The sequence below is a fragment of the Oncorhynchus tshawytscha genome, linkage group LG34 (genome assembly GCF_018296145.1).
Source record: "Oncorhynchus tshawytscha isolate Ot180627B linkage group LG34, Otsh_v2.0, whole genome shotgun sequence".
NCBI classification, from domain to species: Eukaryota; Metazoa; Chordata; class Actinopteri; order Salmoniformes; family Salmonidae; genus Oncorhynchus; species Oncorhynchus tshawytscha.
In genome coordinates, this window is record NC_056462.1 from 15,214,281 (window position 1) to 15,226,363 (window position 12,083).

A 12,083-nucleotide genomic window follows, 5' to 3' on the forward strand; every position below is an offset into this window, starting at 1 on the left:
TGGTGGTGGCAGCATCAAGCTGTGGGGATGTTTTTCAGCGGCATGGAATGGGAGACTAGTCAGGATCAAGGGAAAGATGAACGGAGGAAAGTACAGAGAGATCCATGAAGAAAACCTACTTCAGAACGCTCAGGACCTCAGACTGGGTAAAGGTTCACCTTCCAACAGGACAACGACCCTACGATCACAGCCAAGACAACACAAGGGTGGCTTCGGGACAAGTCTTTGTCTTTGAGTGGCCCAGCCAGAGCCTGGACTTCAACCCGATCAAACATCTCTAGGAAGAGACCTGAAAATAGCTGTGCTGCGATGCTCCCCATCCAACCAGACAGAGCTTGAGAGGATCTGCAGAGAAGAATGAGAGAAACTCCCCAAATACAGGTGTGCCGAGCTTGTAGCGTCATACCCAAGAAGACATGAGGCTGTAATCACTGCCAAAGGTGCTTCAACAAAGTACTGAGTAAAGGTTCTGCATAATTATGTCAAATGTGATATTTCAGGTATTTGAATTTTTTTGCAAACATTTCTAAAACCCGTTTTTGCTTTGTCATTATGGGGTATTGTGTGTAGATTGATGAGGGGTAAAATCAATTTAATCCATTTTAGAATAAGGCTGTAAAGTGGAAAAAGTCAAGGGGTCTGAATACTCATGAATGTTGTTCTGGAGGCAGCTCTGCAGAATGGTCACTAGCTGGCGCAGCCACAAAGTCATGACATCTGATTTTAAACCTAACCTTAACCACACTGCTAACCTTAATGCCTAACCTTAACCTTAAATGAAGACCAAAAGGCATATTTTTGTTTTCATTAATGTTTACAATATAGCCCATTTTGACTTTGCAGCTGGCCTATCTAGCGGATATCGCTAAATTCTGTGTTCATTCCAATAAACGCCAATCACACACACACACACACACACACACACACACACACACACACACACACACACACACACACACACACACACACGCACACTCCTTCACACTGTATTCCTCCACCCATCAAAGCGTTTCTATACACAGGCACAGCAACCTATTACATCTAGACACGTTTCGCAATTTTTTTATTCTGCCCTGTGTCGCTGTAGTTAGCCTATCAAAATATCATATCAAAGCCTATCAAAACATACATTTTTTTTATCTTTAAAATATTGTGCATGACAAAAGAACATGAAAACTAAGCTTACAGTAATGAGCCCTAAAAGGTTAACTAGTATTGCTCCATGTTATAGCAACCAGGCCAAACAGAACCTCAATTCCACTCAAGTCTAAACCCCAGGAACAACCCACAACCCGAGACCTCACCTCGACCTAACCACATAGCACCACACTCGCACTCCGGTCCAATGTTGAGATCTTATGGTTTAGATATTATTTTACTTTAGGCCTCAACTCTGTCTACTTTGGCTCCGTAGACATCAACACTGGCCTGTACTGGCTGTACGTTTAGCTACATGAATTACTAGCACATTATTTGAGATTAAAAGGGTTTCTCAGAACTTTGGCTTGTTTTAATGGGGAAAGTGTAAATCATTTGGTGTAAATCATTTGGAATGTTTCTTGAGGACTGAGTCAGAGTCCAACTTTCCGCCCAAAGGTACCAGCAGCGTCTGTCTCACTGTTGGGTCAGATGTTGCCAAGACACTCTCAAAAGCTCCATTGACAAAGCATTTTGGATTTAGAGGAGAGGGCTCTGGTGATGGTTTTATTTGCCTGTGATACAATGCTGACCTCTTGTGGATAAAAATAAAACCGGCATTCTGATCTCCAATCCAATCAAATCACATACACATGTTTAGCAGATGTTATTGCGGGTGAAGCGAAATGCTTGTGTTTCTAGCTCCAACAGTTCAGTAATATCTAACAAGTAATATCTAACAATTTCACAACAATACACACAAATCTAAAGTAAAGGAATTGAATTAAGAATATATAAACATTTGGACGAGCAATGTCAGAGCGGCATATACTAAGATGCAGTAGAATAGAATACAGTATATACATATGAGATTGGTAATAGAATAGAATACAGTATATGATGGCCAGTCTGATGGCCTTGAGATAGAAGATGTTTTTCAGTCTCTCGGCCCCAGCATTGATGCACCTGTACTGACCTCGCCTTCTGGATGATAGCGGGGTGAACAGGCAGTGGCTCGGGTGGTTGTTGTCCTTGATGATCTTTTTGGCCTTCCTGTGACATCGGGTGCTGTACGTGTCCTGGAGGGCAGGTAGTTTGCCCCTAGTGATGCATTGGGTAGACTGCACCACCCTCTGGAGAGCCCTGTGGTTGTGGGGGGGTGAAAATCAAAATATTATTTGTGCATCAGCGCATGTGACAAATAATATTTGATTTGATTATATCTGACATTCACGCCCTGCATGCGGTTTTGCGCATGTGCTAGGTGATAGAAATGTCAGTGTTAACAATTATATTGCCTCAAATTTCAAGCAGTTGAAGGACCAATCGCATAGGATGTCACGTCCTGACCTTAGAGATCCTTTTTATGTCTCTATTTTGGTTTGGTCAGGGCGTGAGTTGGGGTGGGTATTCTATGTTTTGTGTTTTATGTTTTCTATTTCTGTGTGTTTGGCCGGGTGTGGTTCTCAATCAGAGGCAGCTGTCTATCGTTGTCTCTGATTGAAAACCATACTTAGGTAGCCTTTTCCCACCTGTTTTGTGGGTAGTTGTTTTCTGTTTTTGTGTCTGCACCAGACAGAACTGTTTCAGTTTCGTTCGTTCTCGTTGTTATTTTTGTTATTTCAGTGTTCAGTTCAAATAAAAGTATGGACACGTACCACGCTGCACCTTGGTCTTCTCCTTCCAACAGCCGTTACAGAACTACCCACCACCAAAGGACCAAGCAGTGTGGAAGAGAGGACTGGACATGGGAAGACATTCTGGATGGCAAGGGATCCTACACATGGGAGGAGATCCTGGCTGGAAGGGATCGCCTCCCATGGGAACAGGTGGAGGCACCCAGGAGAGCGGAGGCTGCAGGAGAAAGGAACCAGCGGTATGAGGGAACACGGCTAGCAAGGAATCCCGAGAGGCAGCCCCACATTTTTTTGGGGGGGGGGAGGCATACGGGGAGTGTGGCGGAGTCAGGTTGGAGACCTGAGCCCACTCCCCGTGCTTACCGGGGTGAGGATGTGACTGGTCAGGCCCCGTGCTATGGGGTGATGCGAACTGTGTCTCGGTTGAGCATTCACAGGCCGGTGTGCTCGGTGCCAGCGTCCCGCATTTGCCGGGTGGAACCTGGCATCCAGACAGAATGGGTGGGGCCAGCTCTGCGCTCGAGACCGCCAGTGCGCCTCCACGGCCCTGTGTATCCGGTGCCTCGGCCAAGGAAGAGGCCTCTTGTATGTCTCCCCAGCCTGGTGAGTCCTGTGCTGCCCGCCTGTCCGGAGCTGCCGGAGTCACCCGCCTGTCCAGAGCTGCCGGAGTCGCCCGCCTGTCCGGACTTGCCAGTGTCGCCACCTAAGTGGGCCAAGCCTAAGGTGGACCGGGGTCCATGTCCCGCACCAAATCCGCCACCGCGGATAGATGCCCACCCAGACCCTCCCCTATAGGTTTAGGTTTTGTGGCCGGAGTCCGCACCTTTGGGAGGGGTACTGTCACGCCCTGACCTTAGATCCTTTTTATGTCTCTATTTTGGTTTGGTCAGGGTGTGAGTTGGGGTGGCATTCTATGTTTTGTGTTCTATTTTTATTTCTGTGTGTTTGGCCGGGTGTGGTTCTCAGAGGCAGCTGTCTATCGTTGTCTCTGATAACCATACTTAGGTAGCTTTCTGTTTTTGTGTCTGCACCAGACAGAACTGTTTCGTTCGTTCTCTTTGTTATTTTTGTTATTTCAGTGTTCAGTTCAAATAAAAGTATGGACACGTACCACGCTGCACCTTGGTCCTCTCCTTCCAACAGCCGTTACACAGGTAGACAATTTATTGTGTAAGTTAAAATTGTATTCAACATTCTGGCTTGTAAGGAACATGTCCATACCAATTGGTATCAAAGTATGATTTATTAGGCAACTGGAGAGGATGAGGAGTGTGCGAGAGGCCTTTAAATCCATTATCACTACACTCTTAGAAAAAAGGGTTCATCTGCTGTCCCCATAGGATAACCCTTTTTGGTTCCAAATGGGTTCTACCTGGAACAAAAAAGGGTTAATTCATGGGTTATCCTATGGGGACAGCTAAAGAACCCTTTTAGGTTCCAGACAGCACCTTTTTTTCTGTGAGTACTGACTACTGCTATTGTAAGTAGATATTTAGTTATTTGTCCTTAAAAAGATTGCATGAGCTCCATCGTCGCTGTATGTGCCTGCTGTCTGTTGCCTTCAAAGGAAAGAACTGAGAGGTTACAAGGAAGTTATAAATACAGCATGATGACTCAGATCAACAACAAGTATCTGTGGCAACCTGATAAAGACAGACATGACCCAATGCAGTCATAAGATGAGGTATGATAAGGGTGTTGTAAGGGTACTGTATTACACACACACACACACACACACACACACACACACCACAACACACACACACACACACACACACACACACACACACACACACACACACACACACACACACACACACACACACACACACACACACACACACACACACACACACACACACACACACACACACACACACACACACACACACACACACACACAACACACACACCACAACACACACACCACAACACACACAACACACACACACCACACACACACACACACACACACACCACAACACACACAAGCATCAGGAATCAAATCCAGCGTCCACTTTTACTGATGGAATCAAACATTAAATGTCTGGGGTTGGGTACGGGCAGAATCCTAGATAGAAAAGCATTACTCCTCTGCTTTTGAGAGAATGTCTGAATTCTGGACCTGAAGGGGGGGGGGGGTAGTTTTGTATAAAAATGTGTCATTTCCCCCAGTACTTTTTTGAGCAATGCTATTTCTCTATTATACATCCTGTGGCGGTGAATGTTCTCTGTGGCTTCATGGCCCAGCATCCTGAGAGGGATGCACTAGACTGCACTGCATTTCCTCACTCTGTTAGTGACAGTCTACAGCAGGCTACTAGAGTAACAGGGAAAGCGAACTATACACAAGGGTTACTCAAAATGGACAAAATACAGTTGACTTTTCCCTGTCTGACTGTCCTTTTGGGTAAGCTGTCTCTCTGCCTTTCTCTGTTTTTGTGACATTTACAGTATGTTTACATTTTAGTCATTTAGCAGATGCTCTTATCCAGGGCGACTTACAGGAGACGTGTTGATGTGCCCTTGTGCAAGAGCACGTCAACCTAGTCGGCTCGGTGATTCGAACCAGCGACCTTTCGTTTACTGTCAAAGTTATTTTTTATCTTTAAAATAATAACAAAAATAGATTTCATTTTTTGGGGGCTGGCCAAACACTCTTAACCACTAGATTACTTGATGAATTTTTATCTAGTATAACATTACTTTGATGTACTTTGCTTGTTTTTGTATAGTTAAGATCAAGTCTTTTATTTTGCACAGGTTATTGTACAAATACGAGATTGTTTTCTCAACTGGTTTTGTCAATTCAGTTTATCTGCCCCAAAAAGCTGCTGATGTAATCAATGCTCTATCTATGCAATGGTTTCTTCTCTCTATATTCTAGACAGTGTTGGGGAAGCTACTCTGAAATCATAGTTTACCAAACTCCCAATTACTTTACATTGGAAGAAGATGAGCTACTCTAAAGCTACCCTTACAGGGCTCTACGAGGAGCATGTGTGCACCTAAGTTGAAAAATGCAGGCGCACACAAATACATTTAGGAGCACAATGAAAGAGATTTGAGATATTACATCCTTGATTTTTCTATTCCAGGTCTCACAGCAAAATAATTAGGTGCATATGCGAGTTAAAAGGTGGTGCTGTAGAGCCCTACCTTAAGGAACTATAGTTTACTTAAACTTCTTGTGGATCGGTGTCCCGTCTACGGGACAGTTGCTGCTCAATATGCATAATGTGCCTACAACGTCGTTTTAACTTAAAAAAAGAAAGTAGTTCACTACATCGAAGCTACTTTGTGAAAATGATCATTTCTAAATTTCAAAAGAAAAAAGAAAGGAGATTATTTCCTACTTCATTTTCTTATTGCAAAAACAAGTAGTGCGTAGTTCCAGTAGTTAGCTACACCACTACATGTCAACAAAGTAATGAACTACTGAAAAAACTACCAAGATGTGGATTTAGTTCAACTACAGTACCACAAAGCTACAGCAAAATGTCATTAATAGGAGCAGTTGAACTACATGTAGTTCACTACTCCCCAACACTGATTCTAAACCATACCCATGTCTTTTTCCAGGTCTCGTCCTGGCTTCTACCACCACAGCCCAGACACATCCAGTCAATACCACTGTAACCCAGCCCACCTCAGCTTCCAACCCAGCCAACAACACAGCCACTCCAGAACATACCACGACTGTAGACAACAATAATTTAACATTATCCGCCATAACCCCAAACCTTACTGATCTCATTTTTGATAACGTCCCTATAACCAATTCCACCGGGAGGCCTAACCACACGATAACCACACCACTGAAGACCAGTTCAGGTAGGTTGGAGTTGCTGCTTTCACTGTATGGTCAGTTTATGGTCAGTGGTCGATACTGGAGATGGAGTCTTGACCTCGTTGTCTTGGGTCTAAGTCTTGGCTCCATCTCTGATCGATGCTAATTTCCTACCTGCTTTGGTGGAGGTAAAGTAAGTAATTTTTCTCAAGATGCCTCTCCAGGACCGACATCCTGGCCCTCACCAATGGACATCTCTACATCAAAGCCCCCAGCAGAGGCCAGCAGCACAACTGCTAGCACTTCTGCTACTAGCACCACCGAGAATAGAAGTGAGTTGATCTCACCAGACTGAAGTGAATCCACTGTGAAGTGAATCCATCAGTACACAACTTTTATCTTCTCTTTATTCAAAAGGTTTGGCGGGAACTGCTCAACCAAAACCCTCTGCGAGAAAATCGCCCCACATTGGTAACATGATTGCATTTAAAAAATGTCTCAAACTTGCCCAACGGTGTGTGTTCTGACAACAAATCTGAATTGGTGATCATTTGTCAGACTAACCCACATTATAAATGACTTCAACATGGCCTTTTATCTTATTGCTCAACAATTGATTGTTTTCTGTTTCTTGATAGGATTGATCATCTTTCTTGTGCTCATCATCGCTGCCTGTGTGCTTGGAGCAGCATGCTTCTTTACTAAGAAGGCATCAAGGGTGAGTAAGGTATATGCTGTTTGTCCAGTTCAATTCTGTGATTTAATCCATTCTAACATTGTATAACATATCTTCAACTTGACTTTGTACAAACACCAAAACGCTAGCATTCAATGATGTCTGTAGATGCCTGTTTGTTGATGTCTGTTTTCTAGCCCGTTGAGGTGTGTGTGTGTTGTACCCTGTTGTGTTTCCAGAGGTACTCCGTAGATCTCCGAGACAGGCATGAGGATCTGCCTCTGAGTGCTGCGGATCCCGACGCCGTGTTTGACAACTCCTCAACACAGAAGGGTGACAACATAGAATTACATAGAATATGTATAGAACAAAACATGCAGTATTATACATCTGTATGGATGAGAATACACTACATTCATTTACACTCTCCTCATTAATGATCATTTACTACACACTAATAGGGAAACTTAGACATCACCAAAACACTTCTGTTAATCTTGATTTAGATTTGATTCATCCCATGCTAACAGTGAACTGCTTACTTATGGGCCATTCCTAACAATGCAGAGAAAGAAAAACTGAACTACCCCAAAAAATAATAATGAGCATCTAGCTAATGTACATTAACTTGTGGTCAATAACGTGTTAGACTGGTAGTAACCATTTTTTATTTAACCTTTATTTAACTAGGCAAGTCAGTTAACAACAAATTCTTGTTTACAATGCCGGCCTATAAACCATGGCTAACGCATGTTGCCTTTGATCACCTCTCCAGGGATGGACACCTTTACCGCCGTGGATCTCAACAGCACCGAGGTCCTGGTTAAGGGAAGTGAGGGAGAAAGAGGTGAGCTTGATGAAGTAATGGACAAGTGCATGTACTGTCCTCTCGTAGGGTCACTTTGCTGGGCCTATGACAAATCAAATCAAATCAAATTTTATTGTGTGTGCCCCCAAAAGAGAAACAATTCTCTATTGAGAATTCTATATTTGTAGTTTTTATGAGTTGTTGAGTTATTGCACAGTGATCTGTCAGGTGTGATGTATTGTTTGGTTTACTGGAATGGCTTTTGTGTTCAGAGTGGATTTCCTCTTTTGCAACAGAGAAGAGAGAAGGAAGTCAATGTGTGCTGATAACTATACTGTACATTCATAGTTATCTACATTTTAAAATGGCCAGAGTCACAGCTGAAATAATACATTTTTCAACTTATTTTTTAAAACTTCATGATGTCTTGTGTGGCAGGTGTGTGGGAATAGTGAGAACTTCAAAGAAAAGAGAAACCCACACACTGCTCTCGCCGGCTCTTGCTCATATCACTGTTTCTATTCAAGTTTGATTCAAAACAGTGAATTGAGCACTGTGTGAGGTTTAGAGTCCCTAAGAGCTTACATTTACAGTCACAACCGAAATCGTTGGCACCCTTGATAATGATCAAAAGAGTGTAAAACTGTGTCAAATAAATAATGCAAATACTTTTAAATTGCATTTACAACTGCGACCTGGCCAATGTATGGGAACATTATATTACTAATACAACTGCTCACAGAAAAATGATTTGTTGAACAAGTAATAAAACACATTTTTAAAAAGATCAATATGATCAGCACCCCTAAAGATTCTTATAAATAAAATCAAACAAAATTGAATCAGCAGTAACTTAGTATATATATTTTTTATTCATCTCAGTTTAAAGGGGAACTCTGGTTTTGTTTTTTCATTAGTCCAATGTTGATACAGTCCCAAAATGTTTTGCATGTTAAGCAGTCAAGTTTTGAAGATATTTGTCCTGTTACACACATGTGTTTTTTTGCATATCACAACTCCCCCTGAAGAAAAGTGTCCCTGGCCACTTATTCATGGTGACACAAAATGCATCATTTAAAGAACTGTATTGTGGCCTTTCATGACTTCCTGTTTCACTGGGGTAAAAATTAGGTAACACACATGTAAAAATCCATTTGTCATCCATCACAATGGGGAAAAGGAAACTACTGGGCAACATTTACAAAGTTTAAAACCACTGAAACAGCGGTTAGCATGTCTGGTAGAAGACCCGAGTGTAACCTGTCCCAATCACAGTGAGGAAGATGGTTAGGCAAAGAAAAGACCAAGGGTCATCGTTGGAGAATTACCGAACTTGGTTGCATCCTGGGGTCACCACCTGGGTGTCTGTAGTGCCTCCAGCACTGAGATGCAGTGCCTTAGACCACTGCGCCACCTGGGAGCCCAAAGTTACAGTACATCTTTGCCAAAAACCTGATTGCTGCTGCCAGGAGGCTGAAACTTGGCCGCAAGTGGATCTTCCAGCAAGAGAATGGACTCAAGAATACATCAAAATCCACAAAAAAATGGTTAGTTGGCCACAAAATAAAACATTTGTGGTAGCCATCCCATCTCTGGACTTTCAATCATTTTGATACCCATCTTTTTTTTAAATTACTTGTTCAACAAAATATTTTTTCTGTGAGCAATTGTATTAATATAAAATAATATAATTTCCCCAAAATGTTGAACATACAATATACAGTGGGGCAAAAAAGTATTTAGTCAGCCACCAATTGTGCAAGTTTTCCCACTTAAAATGATGAGAGAGGCCTGTAATTTTCATCATAGGTACACTTCAACTATGACAGACAAAATGAGAAGAAAAAAAATCCAGAAAATCACATTGTAGGATTTTTTATGAATTTATTTGCTAATTATGGTGGAAAATAAGTATTTGGTCACCTACAAACAAGCAAGATTTCTGGCTCTCACAGAACTGTAACTTCTTCTTTAAGAGGCTCCTCTGTCCTCCACTCATTACCTGTATTAATGGCACCTGTTTGAACTTGTTATCAGTATAAAAGACACCTGTCCACAACCTCAAACAGTCACACTCCAAACTCCACTATGGCAAAGACCAAAGAGCTGTCAAAGGACACCAGAAACAAAATTGTAGACCTGCACCAGGCTGGGAAGACTGAATCTGCAATAGGTAAGCAGCTTGGTTTGAAGAAATCAACTGTGGGAGCAATTATTAGGAAATGGAAGACATACAAGACCACTGATAATCTCCCTCGACCTGGGGCTCCACGCAAGATCTCACCCCGTGCGGTCAAAACGATCACAAGAAAGGTGAGCAAAAATCCCAGAACCACACGGGGGGACCTAGTGAATGACCTGCAGAGAGCTGGGACCAAAGTAACAAAGCCTACCATCAGTAACACACTACGCCACCAGGGACTCAAATCCTGCAGTGCCAGACGTGTCCCCCTGCTTAAGCCAGTACATGTCAAGGCCCATCTGAAGTTTGCTAGAGAGCATTTGGATGATCCAGAAGAAGATTGGGAGAATGTCATATGGTCAGATGAAACCAAAATAGAACCTTTTGGTAAAAACTCAACTCGTTGTGTTTGGAGGACAAAGAATGCAGAGTTGCATCCAAAGAACACCATACCTACTGTGAAGCATGGGGGTGGAAACATCATGCTTTGGGGCTGTTTTTCTACAAAGGGACCAGGACGACTGATCCGTGTAAAGGAAAGAATGAATGGGGCCATGTATCGTGAGATTTTGAGTAAAAACCTCCTTCCATCAGCAAGGGCATTGAAGATGAAACGTGGCTTGGTCTTTCAGCATGACAATGATCCCAAACACACCGCCCGGGCAACGAAGGAGTGGCTTCGTAAGAAGCATTTCAAGGTCCTGGAGTGGCCTAGCCAGTCTCCAGATCTCAACCCCATAGAACATCTGTGGAGGGAGTTGAAAGTCTGTGTTGCCCAGCAACAGCCCCAAAACATCACTGCTCTAGAGGAGATCTGCATGGAGGAATGGGCCAAAATACCAGCAACAGTGTGTGAAAACCTTGTGAAGACTTACAGAAAACGTTTGACCTCTGTCATTGCCAACAAAGGGTATATAACAAAGTATTGAGAAACTTTTGTTATTGACCAAATACTTATTTTCCACCATAATTTGCAAATAAATTCATTAAACATTTTCTGGATTTGTTTTCTCATTTTGTCTGTCATAGTTGAAGTCTTTTTAAGTGGGAAAACTTGCACAATTGGTGGCTGACTAAATACTTTTTTGCCCCACTGTATCTCAGTATTTGTGTTATTTATACAGTCTTTTTTCTCATCTTTAGCAAGGGTGCCAATTTCGGTCATGACTATACATTGTTTAGATAAGAGCTTCCCCACTGGGCAGAACTGGTTGAATCAACATTGTTTCCAAGTGGAAAAACTGATTGAATCAACTTAGAAAACTGATTGGATTTGAAAGAAGTCGTCAATGTTAGGGATTTTCATATTTTTTTCTCCTTACTTTTTAACCTAAATCCAATGAGATGGTGACATTTTTTTGTCACATTGAATACACGTTAATTAATTAACAACTCAACCAAATGCACTGTAAATCAAAACTAGATGTTGAACTGCCTAGTGGGTCAGCTCTCATTGCCCACTCCTTTGTGACACCGTGGTCACCATCCATAACACGTTTGATTTGTAAAATGTTTTCTCACGCCCCAGGCTAACTCTGCCTGGTGTCAGATCATACTTTGAATAACAGAGCCGCATGACTCATGGAGGTTGATATGCGAGAATAGACTGTATGACACGTGTATGTCTGTGTGTGACTTCAGTCTGATCTCAGTGTGATAACCTCCAGATAAGGGGGAGACTGACCTCTATGCAGCAGACCTGGGTTCAAACAGTATTCGTTTTCTTGCCAAAAACGTTAAGCGTTAAGCATTTGACCGAGCTTGCCTGCCAGATAGGAAGGGTTTACTCATTTGGGACTTTTACAAAACATCAAATGATTAGCTTTTCAGTGCTTTCAATCTGTTGAATGTAA

At 42.5% G+C, this 12,083-nt stretch overlaps 1 protein-coding gene across 6 annotated transcripts in view; it reads left to right on the forward strand.

Annotated features, from left to right (window-relative positions):
- Positions 1 to 4,979: 4,979 nt before the first annotated feature.
- The window catches only part of si:dkey-27h10.2, a 31,679-nt gene continuing 24,575 nt past the window's right edge, over positions 4,980 to 12,083 (forward strand). For 2 of the 6 annotated variants that reach the window (XM_024402977.2, XM_024402978.2), the window contains exons 1-7: positions 4,983 to 5,184; positions 6,357 to 6,608; positions 6,777 to 6,896; positions 6,982 to 7,035; positions 7,203 to 7,282; positions 7,480 to 7,573; positions 8,016 to 8,087. In XM_024402977.2, the coding sequence (XP_024258745.2) occupies positions 5,016 to 5,184; positions 6,357 to 6,608; positions 6,777 to 6,896; positions 6,982 to 7,035; positions 7,203 to 7,282; positions 7,480 to 7,573; positions 8,016 to 8,087 (841 nt within the window). In that variant the 5' untranslated portion in view covers positions 4,983 to 5,015. Of the gene's footprint in view, positions 5,185 to 6,356; positions 6,609 to 6,776; positions 6,897 to 6,981; positions 7,036 to 7,202; positions 7,283 to 7,479; positions 7,574 to 8,015; positions 8,088 to 12,083 lie in introns of all 6 variants that reach the window. The other 4 variants (XM_024402980.2, XM_024402979.2, XM_042311989.1 and 1 more) reach the window with 4 other exon arrangements.